The sequence below is a fragment of the Alexandromys fortis genome, unplaced genomic scaffold (genome assembly GCF_014885135.2).
Source record: "Alexandromys fortis isolate MF-2015 unplaced genomic scaffold, M_Fortis_MF-2015_v1.1 scaffold_109, whole genome shotgun sequence".
Lineage (NCBI taxonomy): Eukaryota > Metazoa > Chordata > Mammalia > Rodentia > Cricetidae > Alexandromys > Alexandromys fortis.
In genome coordinates, this window is record NW_026068005.1 from 371,539 (window position 1) to 385,255 (window position 13,717).

The following is a 13,717-nucleotide window of genomic DNA, read 5'->3' on the forward strand; positions in this document are numbered from 1 at the left end:
TCTTATAACCTGCCATGTCCTAACACCTACCTATCTGCTGATGGGCACAGTGCCGTCACTGTGTCTCATCTCAGAATATTAGCATGTTTTGTTTTAAGCTGCATGACATTTGAGTTCTTTTTCTTTAAGGTGTGTGTGTGTGTGTGTGTGTGTGTGTGTGTGTGTGTGTGTGTGTGTAAAAGAGGGGGGAGTATGCCTGTAGCTGCAGGTGTCACTGGAGGCCAGAGGCATGGGTTCCTCTGGAGCTGGTGTTTGTGGGCTGTGTGACGTGGGTGCTAGAAATCAAACTGTCCTCTGCAGTAGTGCGTGCCCTTGGCCCCTAAGCATCTCTCCAACACCCACATTTGGGTCCCATATCTCCTTCCAGAACAGTGGTTTCCCGGAGTCCTTATACTTTGCTCTGCTCACCTCATGCACAGTGTCCCTCTTTCAGCTGTGTGGCCGTTCTTACAGCTGTGCCCACCCATTCCTCTCTCCGAGTGCAGTCTCAGTGATGTACAGAGAACCTACAGTGGCTTGAGTTGTGGCTGCACAGGAGTTACTCTGAATATATAGCTACCAAACTTTCAAATATTAGTCTTTGAAGTTAGAAGGATTTGCAAGAAGTTGCGAAACAAAAGACCAGAAATAGTGGCCTCCACCTGTTATCCTAACACTGGAGAGGCAAAAGCAGTAAGATCTGGAGTTTAAGGTTACCCTAGGCTACTGAACAAGTTCCAGGCCAGCCTGGGTATACAGTATCATCTCTCAAAAAAGAAAACAAAAAGAGAAAATTCATACTTTGTTTCATTGGGGATGGGGATACGGCTCAGTGGGTAAGCGTTCTTGTGCAAATGTGATTTCAGCGCCCCAGCCCCTACATAAAAAGCCGGGCATGGCCCCCAACACCTACAACTAGCACTGTGGGGAGCTAAGACAGAAGGCTCACTGGGGCTTGCAGCACAGCAATCCCATCTGAAAAGTGGTGAGGTCTGGGTTCAGTGAGAGACCTCACCTCAATGCAATAAGGCAGAGAGAAGTAGAAGAGGACACCTAAATATAATTAGATTCATTTCCTGTCAGTCTGATTAATGAAAATGCTAAGTCCTTTCATTTAGGAAGAACTGCTCCCTCATTTGATACCTGTTGTCTGATTTTTAGTTTGAAAAAGAAAAACAACATGATATTCGATCATTCTTCTTACCAAAATCGACAAAGAGACCGTTGGAAACATCCAAGACGTTCAAGGAGAAGACCACAGTGGCCCCAGACCCTGGGAAAGTGGCTGCAGATGGTAGCACTGATGACAGAAATGGTTCTGAACCTGAAGCTAAAAGATTGAAGACCCTCAGCACCCAGGACCCCAGCAGTGCGCTGGAGGGAAGACCACCCTTGCAAGCCAGAGCCACAGCCATGGACATCCCTGAGGTCAAGTCCCCACTGGCCTCCCCAGCCCTTCCTGAGAAGGGGTGGCAGTGTGGCGGCTGCACATTCATCAATGACTTAGTCCTTCCTTACTGTGAGATGTGTGAGAACCCTCGGGGCAGAGCTGGTGAGTACTCAGAAGGTGAAGGTGAGAGGGAGGGATGGGGCGGTGGGAGGTGAAGAACCAAGTTTCAGACGCTACTGTTACAGACGCAAAGTGTTCTATGACTCAGCAGCCTGCAGCCCTTAAAATGGAATGAGAATTTCACTGAGTGAAGACTGTAAATTCATCCCCTGTGGAATGTGAATGGCTCCTGTTCTGTCAAGAATGTATATCCTGAGTGTCACTGGCTGGCATTAGTTTGGTGCAAGTGGGCATTTCTGATTAATGTCAGCAGGATGTGAGCTCAGTGGGCAGGAGAAGCTTTGTTGCTATGGTAGCAAATGTACTGCCCATCACAGGCCTGCTGTTATAAAACACATAGATAGTCTTGTTTTTAAGGAAATTATAGAAGATTTCTATATTTAAATGGGATCTTTTCGGTAACTGCTTTGCCTGCTTAATATACATTGCACCATGGTTTTTTTTTGTTTGACAAATCATGAGTTCTTCTCAAGATTTTATTAAAGGAATCTGCCAACACACACACACACACACACACACAAATACAAAATAAATACAGTGTAATAGAAAAAATGTCCTTAGCATTCAGTTTTCAGTTTCAGAGAATGTTTTATGCCAATGAAAAAAATGCCGGGTGGATAGTTTTGGACACTAGAAGTGGGTTATTGTATTAAAGGCCTGCACAGTTGTTCACATTAGTTCTCCATGTGGATTCATTCTTCCGACAGCGACTCCAGTGAAGAAGGAGCTCAGAGAACTCTGGTGTTGCCATGTTCCTACTCCTTCTCTCTTAGTTTTGATCTGAAGGAAAATGTATCAGTCTCTCACTTCTGAGAACTCTATCAAAATTGACAAGTGGCCATCTAGGTAGTTGTGTGTGTTACGTGTGCACCTGCTCTCTGAAACTAAACCAGAACCACACGCTTTCTCCATGCAGTGCCCATGCCACAGGTCACATGACCCCTGCAACTCCCAGCTGGTGCAGACAATGAAATACAGCAGCATGTGACTCTAGAATGCTGACAGCTCACAGTGAGAGTATAAGGTGACGAGCTTAGGGGGGAAAATCAAAATTAAATAAATAACTTTTTTAAAATCATAGTTTATTATGTGTTTGATAGTTCTGATTTTTTTCTGAAAGCTTCTAAATCTTTGATTCAATAAGCAACCTGCCAAGAAACTTTAAAAAATAAACACATTTTTGAACATGAAATAATCTGCTTAGAGAAAAAAAATAAAAATTTTTAGTAACAATGTATTCTCAACATTGCAGTGGTCAGCTTTACATTATTACCCTTGACATAACAATTGCCTACCTTGGTTTGTTAGTGCCCCCAAAGTGTTAAAAAAAAAAAAAACAAAATGAATACTAATTAAATAGAAGAATCCAAAAAATTAGAGGAGCCATATTATGATGTTGCGGTCCATTGAGGCAGCATGGTACTTTGGAGTGGATATAGTATGGATACATGGGATGGTAATATTCAACAACAGTTGAAATTGCCCGGTTTTGTATCTCTGATTTGAATGTCAGAGTGGTTATGTCCAAAGCAGCCTACAGACCACTCTACTTTGGAGCCCAGTGGAGCCTCAGGCTTGACAGGTCTGGGCTAGAATCCTGAGGGCTCAGAGATCCCAGTTGCTCAGCTGCTTGCTGCGCAAGCATTAAGACCCAAGTTTGAATCTCAGCGCCCACATAGAAAGCCAGGCAGAGAAAACATCCCCATCATGGGAATGTCCAGATGGGCCGATTCCTGAAACTAACCAATTGGCTAGCCAGGAATGTCAAATTAGTGAGCTCCAGGTTCAGTGAGAGACCAAAATAAGATGGGAAATGAGTGAAGAAGGCACCACATGTCAACTTTCAGCATGTGGTGTGTAGATGGAGCTGCGGGCAGGCCTGCTTTTTGTCCTGCCTGACTTCTGCACAGCTAGCTTTGCCCCGGAAATAACAACACACAAACTGTATTCATTTAAACACTGCTTGGCCCATTATTTCTAGCCTCTTATTGGCTAACTCTCACATCTTGATTAACCCATTTGTAATAATCTGTGTACCACCACGAAGTGGTGGCTTACCGGGAAAGATTCAGCATGTCTGACCTGGCGGCTGGCTCCATGGCAGCCAGGAGCTGGGCAGCAGGAATGCAGCCTGCTGTTCCTTCTACAGTGGTGTGTACGTGCGTGTATTTGTGTGTGTGCACGCACATATGTGTGCACACATATGCACAAGTGTGTTGCAAAAATTAAAATCTTCAGCATTGGGTTGGAGAGATGGCTCAGTTGGAGAGAGCTTGGCTGCTCTCCCAGAGGACCCACATTCGATTCCCAACATCTATACGGCTGCTCACAACAGTCTTTTACTGCAGTCTTAGAGGATCTAACATGGTCTTCTGACCTCCACGAACCTCCCCCACACACACACACGGTGCACAAGCATGCATGTAGACCAAATACCCATATGCATAAAATAAAAATAAATAACAAATCCAGAAGGATCCTTTATCCTTATCACCTCCCCTCAATTGTTAAACTACAAAGTATATCCCTACTCCAACCCCTCCTGTTGCTACCACATAAGAGCTCTGATCAAGACCCAGTAGCATCCTCTAGTCTTGCCCTTTGGGATCTTTCCATGCAAAACAGAGTCACCCTTTCATAACGGATCGGCTGGGCTTAGCAGCAGATTGGAGGCAGAGGTCAGTGGATCTCTATGAGTATAGGCCAGCCAAGGCTACATGAGACCTTAGGGGAAAACACCACCACCAACAAAGCTGCAATCATCATTACTCCTCTAAAGGTCTCCGTTGCTCTCCAGTTCTGTGTTGAGTATACCCAACAGTGTAAGCCCTTGGCTAGGGGCAGCAGCAGCTCTGAGCTTGGTGGGACTCTCTGAGAGCATGGCTAGATACGTTTTTTATTTGTTTGTTTACACTTTTGTTTATCTGTGCATCTTAGAAGAGATCCTCAGGAGGCAAGGCAAATAGTCCTTCCTGATGATTTGTAAGTCTGCCTGCCTCTGCCTCCCAAGAGCTGAGATCAAAGGTGTGCGCCACCAAGCCCAGCTATTTCTTCCTTTCTTAAAAAATAAAATTGAGCTGTGACATTTTAATCTATGCTTGTTACACATAACTTATTTTATTTTAATGATTCCAGCTGTCCTCAACCGTATGCAGGATGACAATAAAAATGGGGATGGTGATTCTCAGAAAAACACCTCCAGAAATGATCAGGCTAATTTGGACTGTGTAAAGGAACGTCCTAAACAGCCAGAACCTGAGCAGTTGGCTAATAGCAAGGAAGAAACATGGAAAGGTGAGAGAAAGGACAGACTGACGTCCCAGGCAGGAAATGGTAAGTACTGCTTCCGTTTCTAGTGCTCAGATAATAACCATGTGAGGGCCAAGGCTGTGGCTCAGTTGGTAGAGTTTGTAGCTACCACACAGACGTCTACAACCTTAGTGCCCAGCACTCAGGAGGAAGGGATGGGAATGCTGTGAAATCAAGGTCATCCTTGGTTACGTACTGAATCTGAGGCTAGCCTGGGCTATAATGAGACCCTATTTCAAAACTAAAAAACTAAATAAAGAAGTGCCATATACTTTAATACATAATGCTGTTTCTAGATTTGTGATTGATACCTTATGCCACGTACCTTTTATTCCCTTTTATGTTAAAACACATCTTTAAATACCAGAGGACTCTCTGCTGGCATCATCACTACACGGTATCACAACCAACAAATTGCTACTGCCACCAGAATGTTGCCCTGTGCAGCCAGTGAGCTCGTTGACAGGGAGAGAGCTGTTTTTATGTGGATGGTACATCAGGTCACAGTAATCAGACTGGCAGAATCAACAGCCCTTTAGCAGATGACTAACCTGTATCACATGGATGCTTTTAGATGGCTACACTCAGCTAACATTTTTAAGAAACAATTTTAAGGAACATAATTTCAAGACTGTCTGAAACAAACTAGAGAGATGCCTCAGGTAACGTGCCTGCCCTGCAAGCATGGGAGGCAGAGGCAGGCGGATCTCTGTGAGTTCGAGGCCAGCCTGGTCTACAGAACGAGTTCCAGGACAGGCTCCAAAGCTACAGAGAAACCCTGCCTCAAAAAAAAAAAAAAAAAAAAAAGATTCATTTATTCATCACGTACAGTGTTCTGCCTGCATGTATGCTTGCAGGCCAGAAGGTCTCATCACAGGTGGTTGTAAGCCACCACATGCATGCTGGGAATTGAACCAGGGACCTCTGGAAGAGCAGCCAGTGCTCTTAACTGCTGAGCCTTCTCTCCAGCTGTCAAAGAGTGATTTCTAATCTTTACACATTAATGCCTAATTCTTCAAATATGGAGACGCACTGATTACAAATGCTCTTCTGCTCAAGGTCGTCAGAAAGAACTTCCCATTAAACTGGCCCAGCACCTTACAAAGCCCAGACAGGCCACCCGTGGCTGTGACTGTTGTTTGTCCTGGGGATCGGGACCAGCAGTACCTTCTGCCTTCAGCTGCTTTGTTTGGTCTATAGTAGGTCTACTAAAAAACTATTACGGTGATGGTATTGCCTAGTGGACTGGCAAGTAAAGCTAAGCTTCTCGACCTGGGAAAGAATGTCCGGAGGTCACTGACCAACCACAACTAAAATAGAGTATAAACTCGGCAACTAGAGAGATAGCCAGTGACCAAGAGTGACCTGACTTTGGTTCCCAGCACCCAAACCAGGGGGTTCACAATCACCTTAACTCTAGTTTAGGATCTGATGCCCACTGGCCCCACTGGCATCTGCATGCACACAGTGCACATAAATTCACAGAGGTGTACACATCGCATAAATAAAAATAGTCAATGCATTTTAAGAGTACAAGCTCTGGAGCCCCTTTCCTATTAAGCAGGTTAACGTGCTGAGATTCCTCCTGTTAAAATGTGTTCTTCATGTGTGAGAAACGCACTGGAGACAGCAGTTAGCACAGTTCCTGGGCCACTGGTATGTTTAGTAGGCATTAACTGCACTCATTGTTTACTTAACCTGTGCTTTGGGGGTTTGGTTTTAATTGTACTTGGGATCCAGTGCAGGGTCTTGGGGCAGCTAGACAAATACTCTACTCCTGAACTGCAGCTCAGCCCCTTTAGCTCTAATTATTATGTAGACTTGCCTCCACAAGTTTTGTCTTTCCTGAAGAATTCTGGGTAATGGGACGAGCCCAGGCACATCAGTGGGACTCAACAAGGCTGTCCTGATGCTCATAATCAGATGGGGACTATTTTGTCCCAGCTGCAGTGTGCTCAGCAAAGGGGAGAAATTCTAAAACCCTTCAAGTCCGGTAATGATTTCTGGTGTTACAGAAAGGTCCCTTCTGACACATCTTTCCAAATGATTCTGGATCTGTTACTTCTTGTTCAATCATTAGCAAAGAAGGCCCAGTTTCCAAATAAGACAATGCTCTTAAAAGACCTGCCTTGAGCCGGGCGGTGGTGGCGCACACCTTTAATCCCAGCAGAGGCAGAGGCAGGTAGATCTCTGTGAGTTCAAGGTCAGCCTGGTCTACAAGAACTAGTTCCAGGACAGGAACCATAAGCTACCGAGAAACCCTGTCTCGAAAAATCAAAAAAAAAAAAAAAAAAAAGACCTGCCTTGAAAGTTTCATTTCAAGCCTAGACAAGCTTATCGAATGTGTTAGCTTTTAGACATAGCTATTTCATTATTCTAACCTGCACAACAGTGAAATAAGCTGCTTTTTGAAGATCTGTTTATATTTTATTTATCTGTCTGAACATGTGTATGACTATGTGTGTGTGGATACCCAGAGAAGCCAGAAGAGGGCATCAGATTCCCTGAAGTTGGAATTACAGGTAGTTGTGAGCCACCTGCATGCGTGTTGTCCATCAAACTGCAGTCTCTGAAAGAACAGCAGATGTTTATAGCTGCTGAGCCATCTCTCCAGACCCCAAGTATGCTATTTTAGACAGAGAGTAGACAGGCTTTTCAGATTCTCTTTTGTTTTCTTCATTAGAACAGAAGAATGAGTCAGGAACCCTGCCAGTGTGTGAAACCTTTATGTTTTGTGCAAGTAAAAACACAGACCGGATCCACCTCTATACCCAGGTAAGTGTCACACAGATTCTGTATCTCAGAATATAAAGTCAGACTTCCTTGCTTCACTTTTCAGTGGAGATCCTAACAGTGAGACAGGCACCCAGTTTTCTGCCTGCATATGACTTGTTTTTAAATTCCCGTCTAATCTCAAGACAAAGACATGTCAAAGCAGAGTCATTAAGACTTCAGGGAAAGAGACCTCGATTGCAGTGTTACCGGTTAGCATGATCCTGAACAATGGGCTGCTCTCTGCTTCCATTTCCTCAGCTGGAAAATGTACGAAGGGTTTGTTGCAAGGATAGAACAAGCTTATCCCTGAAGATCATTCAGCATTTGAAGCAACATTTGTGGCTGCCTAACACCTCACCTCCACCTCCAACCGCCCCACCCCCCAACATGTCACACCCCCACCCCAGCCTCCATGCCAAATGTCAGAGAATAGGCTTCCTAAAGTGAGCATTCAGACTGCTGCAGTAGCCTGGGCTAGCAAAGGCCACACGTTTTAGTCTAAAGACCCTTTCCATGGTGAAAATGTTGAAAACCCTAAGAGCTCTTGTTGATATGGGTTATACCTATTGATAGTTACTCCATTCTGAAGCAAAATGAAGACACTTAAAATACTAATGTATTATTAGTTTTAAAATAACTAACATTCATATAAATAACATGTGCTTTTTGTTTGATTTTGGGTTTGGGGGGAGGGGTTCAAGACAAGGTTTCTCTGTGTCGCCCCAACTGTCCTGGAACTCACTGGCCTTGAACTCAGCAATTCCCCCGTAAGACTGTTAAGGAGACTCAAGCATAAGGGAGTAAGAGCTTGGTGGGCAGATAATACCCCCAGTATTACTCCTCAGTGCAGCCCCATCTTCCTCTCCAGCCAGGGGCATGGACAGCTGCTCTTCATGCAGCAGCAGTGTAGCACAGCTTTGGAGAAGCAGATTTTAAAACTGGTCTCTAGAGTGTCTGTCTCCCTTCCCCTCCTGCCAATAACAGTGGGTAGATGTGTCAGCCACTGGGAAGGGATGGCGAGATGTTTATCGGTGCTGCTGTCTGATGGGAGCCATGTCTGTAATACTGTAAAGATCACTTGTGTTAATGCCAAGGACGAGCTGTTCTTCTGCGTGAGTTCACAGATTTTCATCGTCTCGTGTGTATTTCCAAGGTTAGGCAGTAGAGAAGTATTTGGGGCAGAAGCACAGCACCCAGGCTGACAGCAGAAAGCTCAGGCTGTGTACAGGCAGAGTAATAGCCTCCCCTCCCACCTCAGCTCTACAGGGGGTTCGTGTCAGATACACCCTAGTCTAGAATGTGCCTCCTGGCATATTTTTGAGGAAAATGGTCCTGCTACATCATAATTAAGTTTTCTTGTAAAGTGGTTCCTGGTACCTACAGGCTGAATTACATTAACAGTGTCTCCTCATCTGTCCTCAGGATGGAAAACCGATGAACTGTAATTTCATTCCTTTGGATATAAAGTTAGACCTTTGGGAAGACTTGCCAGCAAGGTTTCAGCTAAAACAGAATCGTTCACAGGTAAGAAGAGTTCTAAATAATACACTTGCATTTATTTGAAATAAAATTTAGGAATTTTAGAGATCATTTTTAGTTTAATGAAACAAACCTGATAGCTGTTGCAGAGTCAGATTGCAGGCTGCATTTCTGTCCATCCAGGCAGTGTCTATTCATTCCACTGGGGCTAAGAATAAATGTGACATCTGTTTCCTTGGTGAGTGATCACACCTGCGCAGCTGCTGAGGACAGAATCGTCCTCACATCTTTTCACTCTCGTTCATCGGATTAGCAGCTGTGACACATCTGTCAGAATCACATTTTATCTTCTAGGGTTAAATTCTAACAGTGGCACATGCCAAGAGCCAGGATAATGCCACACTGTGACTCTGGACTCATTGTCAGAGTGACCTCTGTGCTGCAGCTGCAGGTCAGCCAGCTGCCAGGGAGACCTTAACCTCCATTGCACGCCACCATTTGAATTTACAAGAAAGTAGCAGAGGTTTTGTTGCCTTGTTTTTGCTTTTCCTACCCTGTTTGTGGAAATGAAGCAGTACCTGGCGGCCAGCTGCACCCCTCTTGTAGGAAGAGGTAGCAGTGAACTGTTTTCTTTAGCATCACTTAATACTGTTGCTCGGATTCAGATAGATGCTGGATTAGATAGATTGGGTAGATGATTGATAGAGATACATAGATGGTAAGGTGGATGGACGGAAGGATGGATGGATGGATGGATGGATGGATGGATGGATGGATGGATGAGAGGTAGATAGACAGATAATAAAACCAAAGCCATTGAGCCAGTTATCCTCAATTTATTGCTGGCTTTTGTCCTTTGGTGTCTGCGGCATCTAACACAGTGTGATCATGGGGAGTTGTGCCATCCCCTGCAACCCCTGCAGGATCTGCCTCCCTAAGGCTAGCTTTCCCAGGGCGGCTGCAGGGGTCTATACTTCTACTCTGATTTGGTCTCTGTGAGCACTTCTCCCTGTTGGTGCCTGTGTGTTCAGATCATATGCTGAACTGCCTTTAGGGACTCTGGACTGAACTTGCCATAGGCAATTTATAACATGAAAGTAGTATCGAGTTGGAGAAAGACAAACTGTAGGGCTCAGCTTGTTTGAGGGATGCTGTAAGACATCGGTTTTCTCATGTAAGTAACGACTTTCAAAGGAAGGTACATCACTTCTGTTCTGCCAGATTTTGAGGCTTGTCCGAGAGTGGAATAGCCTGACAGCCATGAAGCAGAAGATGATCAGGAAAAGTGGGCAGCTGTTCTGCAGCCCAGTCCTGGCCTTGGAAGAGATCACAAAACAGCAGGCCAAAGAAAACAGTGCTAAAAGGTAAGCGTGCCTTTCCTTCACATCTTGTGGTAGATTGCTTTCATTACAAGCCCTGCATTCCTTTATAGCAATGAATAAGCCAGTTTTGGGGTACACACTTGTAACTGCACCCCTTAGGAGTGGAGGCATGAGGATCAGGAATTCAAGGTCATTCTCGGCTATATGGGGAGTTCAAAGGTAGTCTGGGTAACAAGAAACCTTGTATTAAGAGAGGGAGGGAGGAAGAATTATACTTAAAGTGATAGCTATATCATTTCATAGCAATGTAGGTATATATATATATATATATATTGAATTCAACCAGATCTGCTGGGAGACGTCAGATTGTCTGGATTTTACTTACCAGGAATCCTGCTCATTAACAGGGGCAGAGACAGGGGTTGGTGTACCTGTGATACAACAGAGACTTTTACCCCGAGAGTGCAGAGCACGCCCTGGGGCTCTTAACTGCCTTGCAGCAGGGGGCTGGTCCCATTGTAACACACCACAGTGTTCCCAGACTGGAAAATAGTGTCAGCTCCGTGGTTGGAAAATAAAGGGTAATTAATTGTGACACATTTTTAGTATCATCTGCCATCTTCACCAAAAGGCCGTTTCTACTCCCCATGTGTCACATTGTAAACATCCGTGTCTCTATGGTCAGAAACCCTGCTTCTCCTAGCAAGGAACAAAGTTCCTTCTTTGAGGGAAATCACAGAGTGACAGTCCTGCCTGATAACACCTTCCTCCATAAATCTACATTTGCGCTAGTCAATAGGGAAGGATAGAAGGATGCAGAGGAAGCCAGGCGATGGTGGCGCACACCTTTAATCCCAGCACTCGGGAGGCAGAGGCAGGCGGATCTCTGTGAGTTCGAGACCAGCCTGGTCTACAAGAGCTAGTTCCAGGACAGGCTCCAAAACCACAGAGAAACCCTGTCTTGAAAAACCAAAAAAAAAAAAAAGGATGCAGAGGTCCTGGGTTTGGTTCCCAGCACCCACATAATGGCTTACAACCATCTGTAACTCCAGTTCAAGGAGATCTAGTTCCCTCCTCTGGCTTCCATAGGCACCACGTTTCCAAAAGTGGGAGATACCTGCCCTAAGGGTCAGTTTTCCTAAGTGTCGACACGTTTGAGGACATTTTAGGTTATCCCACTACAGAACATACCTAGAGACCGGCTCGGTTAAGGAGTCGGCTGAGTGAACAGGAGGAGGAGAATGAAGAAAGCTGTTCACAGGGTTCATTTAGACACCTTGTGACTGGTCAGAGAGAGGGAAGTCTTTCAGGGAAACCTTTGTAGCCACAGAGGGGAACAGCTCAGCGCTGGCGTCCTGTGGGCGCCTCGTTGAGTAGCAGTGGCAGGAGGAAGGGTGTGTCCACAGAGCAGGTGTGAAGACCGAATGGCAGAGCGCCACCTGAGGCTGCCTTAGACTCCGCTCTCTTTCACCTTGTCACCCTACCTGACTGTTTTTAGAGAAATTAACCGAGAGTCTCTTAGAAACCCTCAGCCCAGTGGGCATGAAGGGGGCGGCATCGCCCTTCACTCCCTAGGCATGCACAGGGAGGACCCATTTCTTGAAAACATTAAATGTCAGGCTGGAGACATGGCTCGGTGTGTAAATCACCTGTATGAGCAACGAAGTTCATATCCCCAGACCCATATGTAAGCTGAGTTGACCCAGCAGTCAGGACACAGAGATAGGGATCCTTTGGGCAAGTTGACTAGCTAGACTCGCCAGGTGATTGAACTCCAGATCCAGCAAGAGACCCTGCTTTGGTGAAGTGGAAAGTGATCCAGCAACAAACGCTGAGATCAACCCTTGGTCTACATGCACCCACAGAGACAGATTCACACACACACACACACACACACACACACACACACACACACACACACACAATGTCTCAAAAAGAGCAATAACAAAAAAGACATAGACATGAAATTTTGGGATTCCTGAAAAATTGATTAGATCCCCAGCAAACACCAAACAGCCCCAGCAGTTATAGGCCTTATCCAACCTGAGGTTGCAGCTAGCTTCCAGGTAACTCAGTCTAGGATGATGGGAAATGACCAAGACCAGCAAGCACTGCGATGGTTCCTGAATGAGTTCCGTTTCTGAGAGACCAGGCTGATGTAGTGGCAGCCGTATTACGTTAGCTCCTCTACCAGCAGGTCAGCACCCGAGAGCCCAGGATTATAGCCATCAGTATGAGCCACTTTCCAAAGCACACACTTGTTTTAAAAATGTCTATCTTGGGGGCTGGAGAGATGGCTTGGAGGTTAAGAGCACTGGCTGTTCTTCTAAGAGGTCCTGAGTTCAATTCCCAGCAACCACATGGTGGCTCACAGCCATCTATAGTGGGATCTGATGCCCTCTTCTGACGTGTAGTGCACAATCAGATAGAACACTCGTATACATAAAATAAATAAATCATAAAAAAATTTAAGTGTATCTTTTACTGGAATCTTATTCAGAAACTGGTTTTGTGGGTAACAGTCTTCCTTCTCTCTTTGCCAAAATTGAGATTTACCATCATCCTTTCAGGAGCTGTCATAATTCCATGAATGTCTGGAAGCCACAATGAAAAATGAAATATTGGAAATATGACACTAAGTTTTAAAAGGTGTTATTTCCCTTCTATGGGGTTTCTTGTAGTTTTCAGAAACTTATGTTAAACCTTCTCCGCGAAAGCGAGTGGTTGTTTTCCGTTTTAACTCTGACTAGATGTCTCAGCACCACTGAAATGACTGGATTACACATCCGAGCTCTTCCCATTGACAGTCCCCGAGGTCAGGCTTGACAGCCCCTACTCTGCAAAGCTGAGGAAGTCTGAGCTCATTTAGAACCCTCAGAAATGTGTTAGCAGATGCTTCTGTCTGGGAATGAAGTGGTTGGGGGATGGAGGCCAAGAAGGAGGCTTAGAAACTAGAAGATCAAGGTAACTCACTATGAATTAACCTGAGTTTTGCTTTAAGAAACAGACATAAGTACAAAAATAAATAAGTAATATTAAGTTTTATATATATAAATATATGATATATCACATATATGCGTTTTTTGAGACAGGATTTCTCTGTGTAACAGCACTGACTGTCCTGGAACTAGCTTTTGTTGCAGAAGAGAATAGTCCATCACACATAAAGCAACCAAGACTGGTTTTCGTTTGTTTGTTTTTTGGGGTTTTTGTTTTGTTTTGTTTGTTTGTTTGTTTGTTTGCTTTTTCAAGACAGGGTCTCATTGTATTTGGCCGTTCTGGA

The 13,717-nt window shown here is 44.8% G+C and overlaps 1 protein-coding gene across 4 annotated transcripts in view; it reads left to right on the top strand.

Moving 5' to 3' along the window:
* The window catches only part of Zranb3 (zinc finger RANBP2-type containing 3), a 157,546-nt gene that overhangs the window by 134,556 nt on the left and 9,273 nt on the right, over positions 1-13,717 (top strand). For all 4 annotated transcript variants that reach the window (XM_050161484.1, XM_050161485.1, XM_050161486.1 and 1 more), the window contains 5 exons: positions 1,141-1,531; positions 4,685-4,882; positions 7,542-7,633; positions 9,056-9,157; positions 10,334-10,476. In XM_050161484.1, the coding sequence (XP_050017441.1) occupies positions 1,141-1,531; positions 4,685-4,882; positions 7,542-7,633; positions 9,056-9,157; positions 10,334-10,476 (926 nt within the window). The remainder of the gene's footprint in view (positions 1-1,140; positions 1,532-4,684; positions 4,883-7,541; positions 7,634-9,055; positions 9,158-10,333; positions 10,477-13,717) is intronic.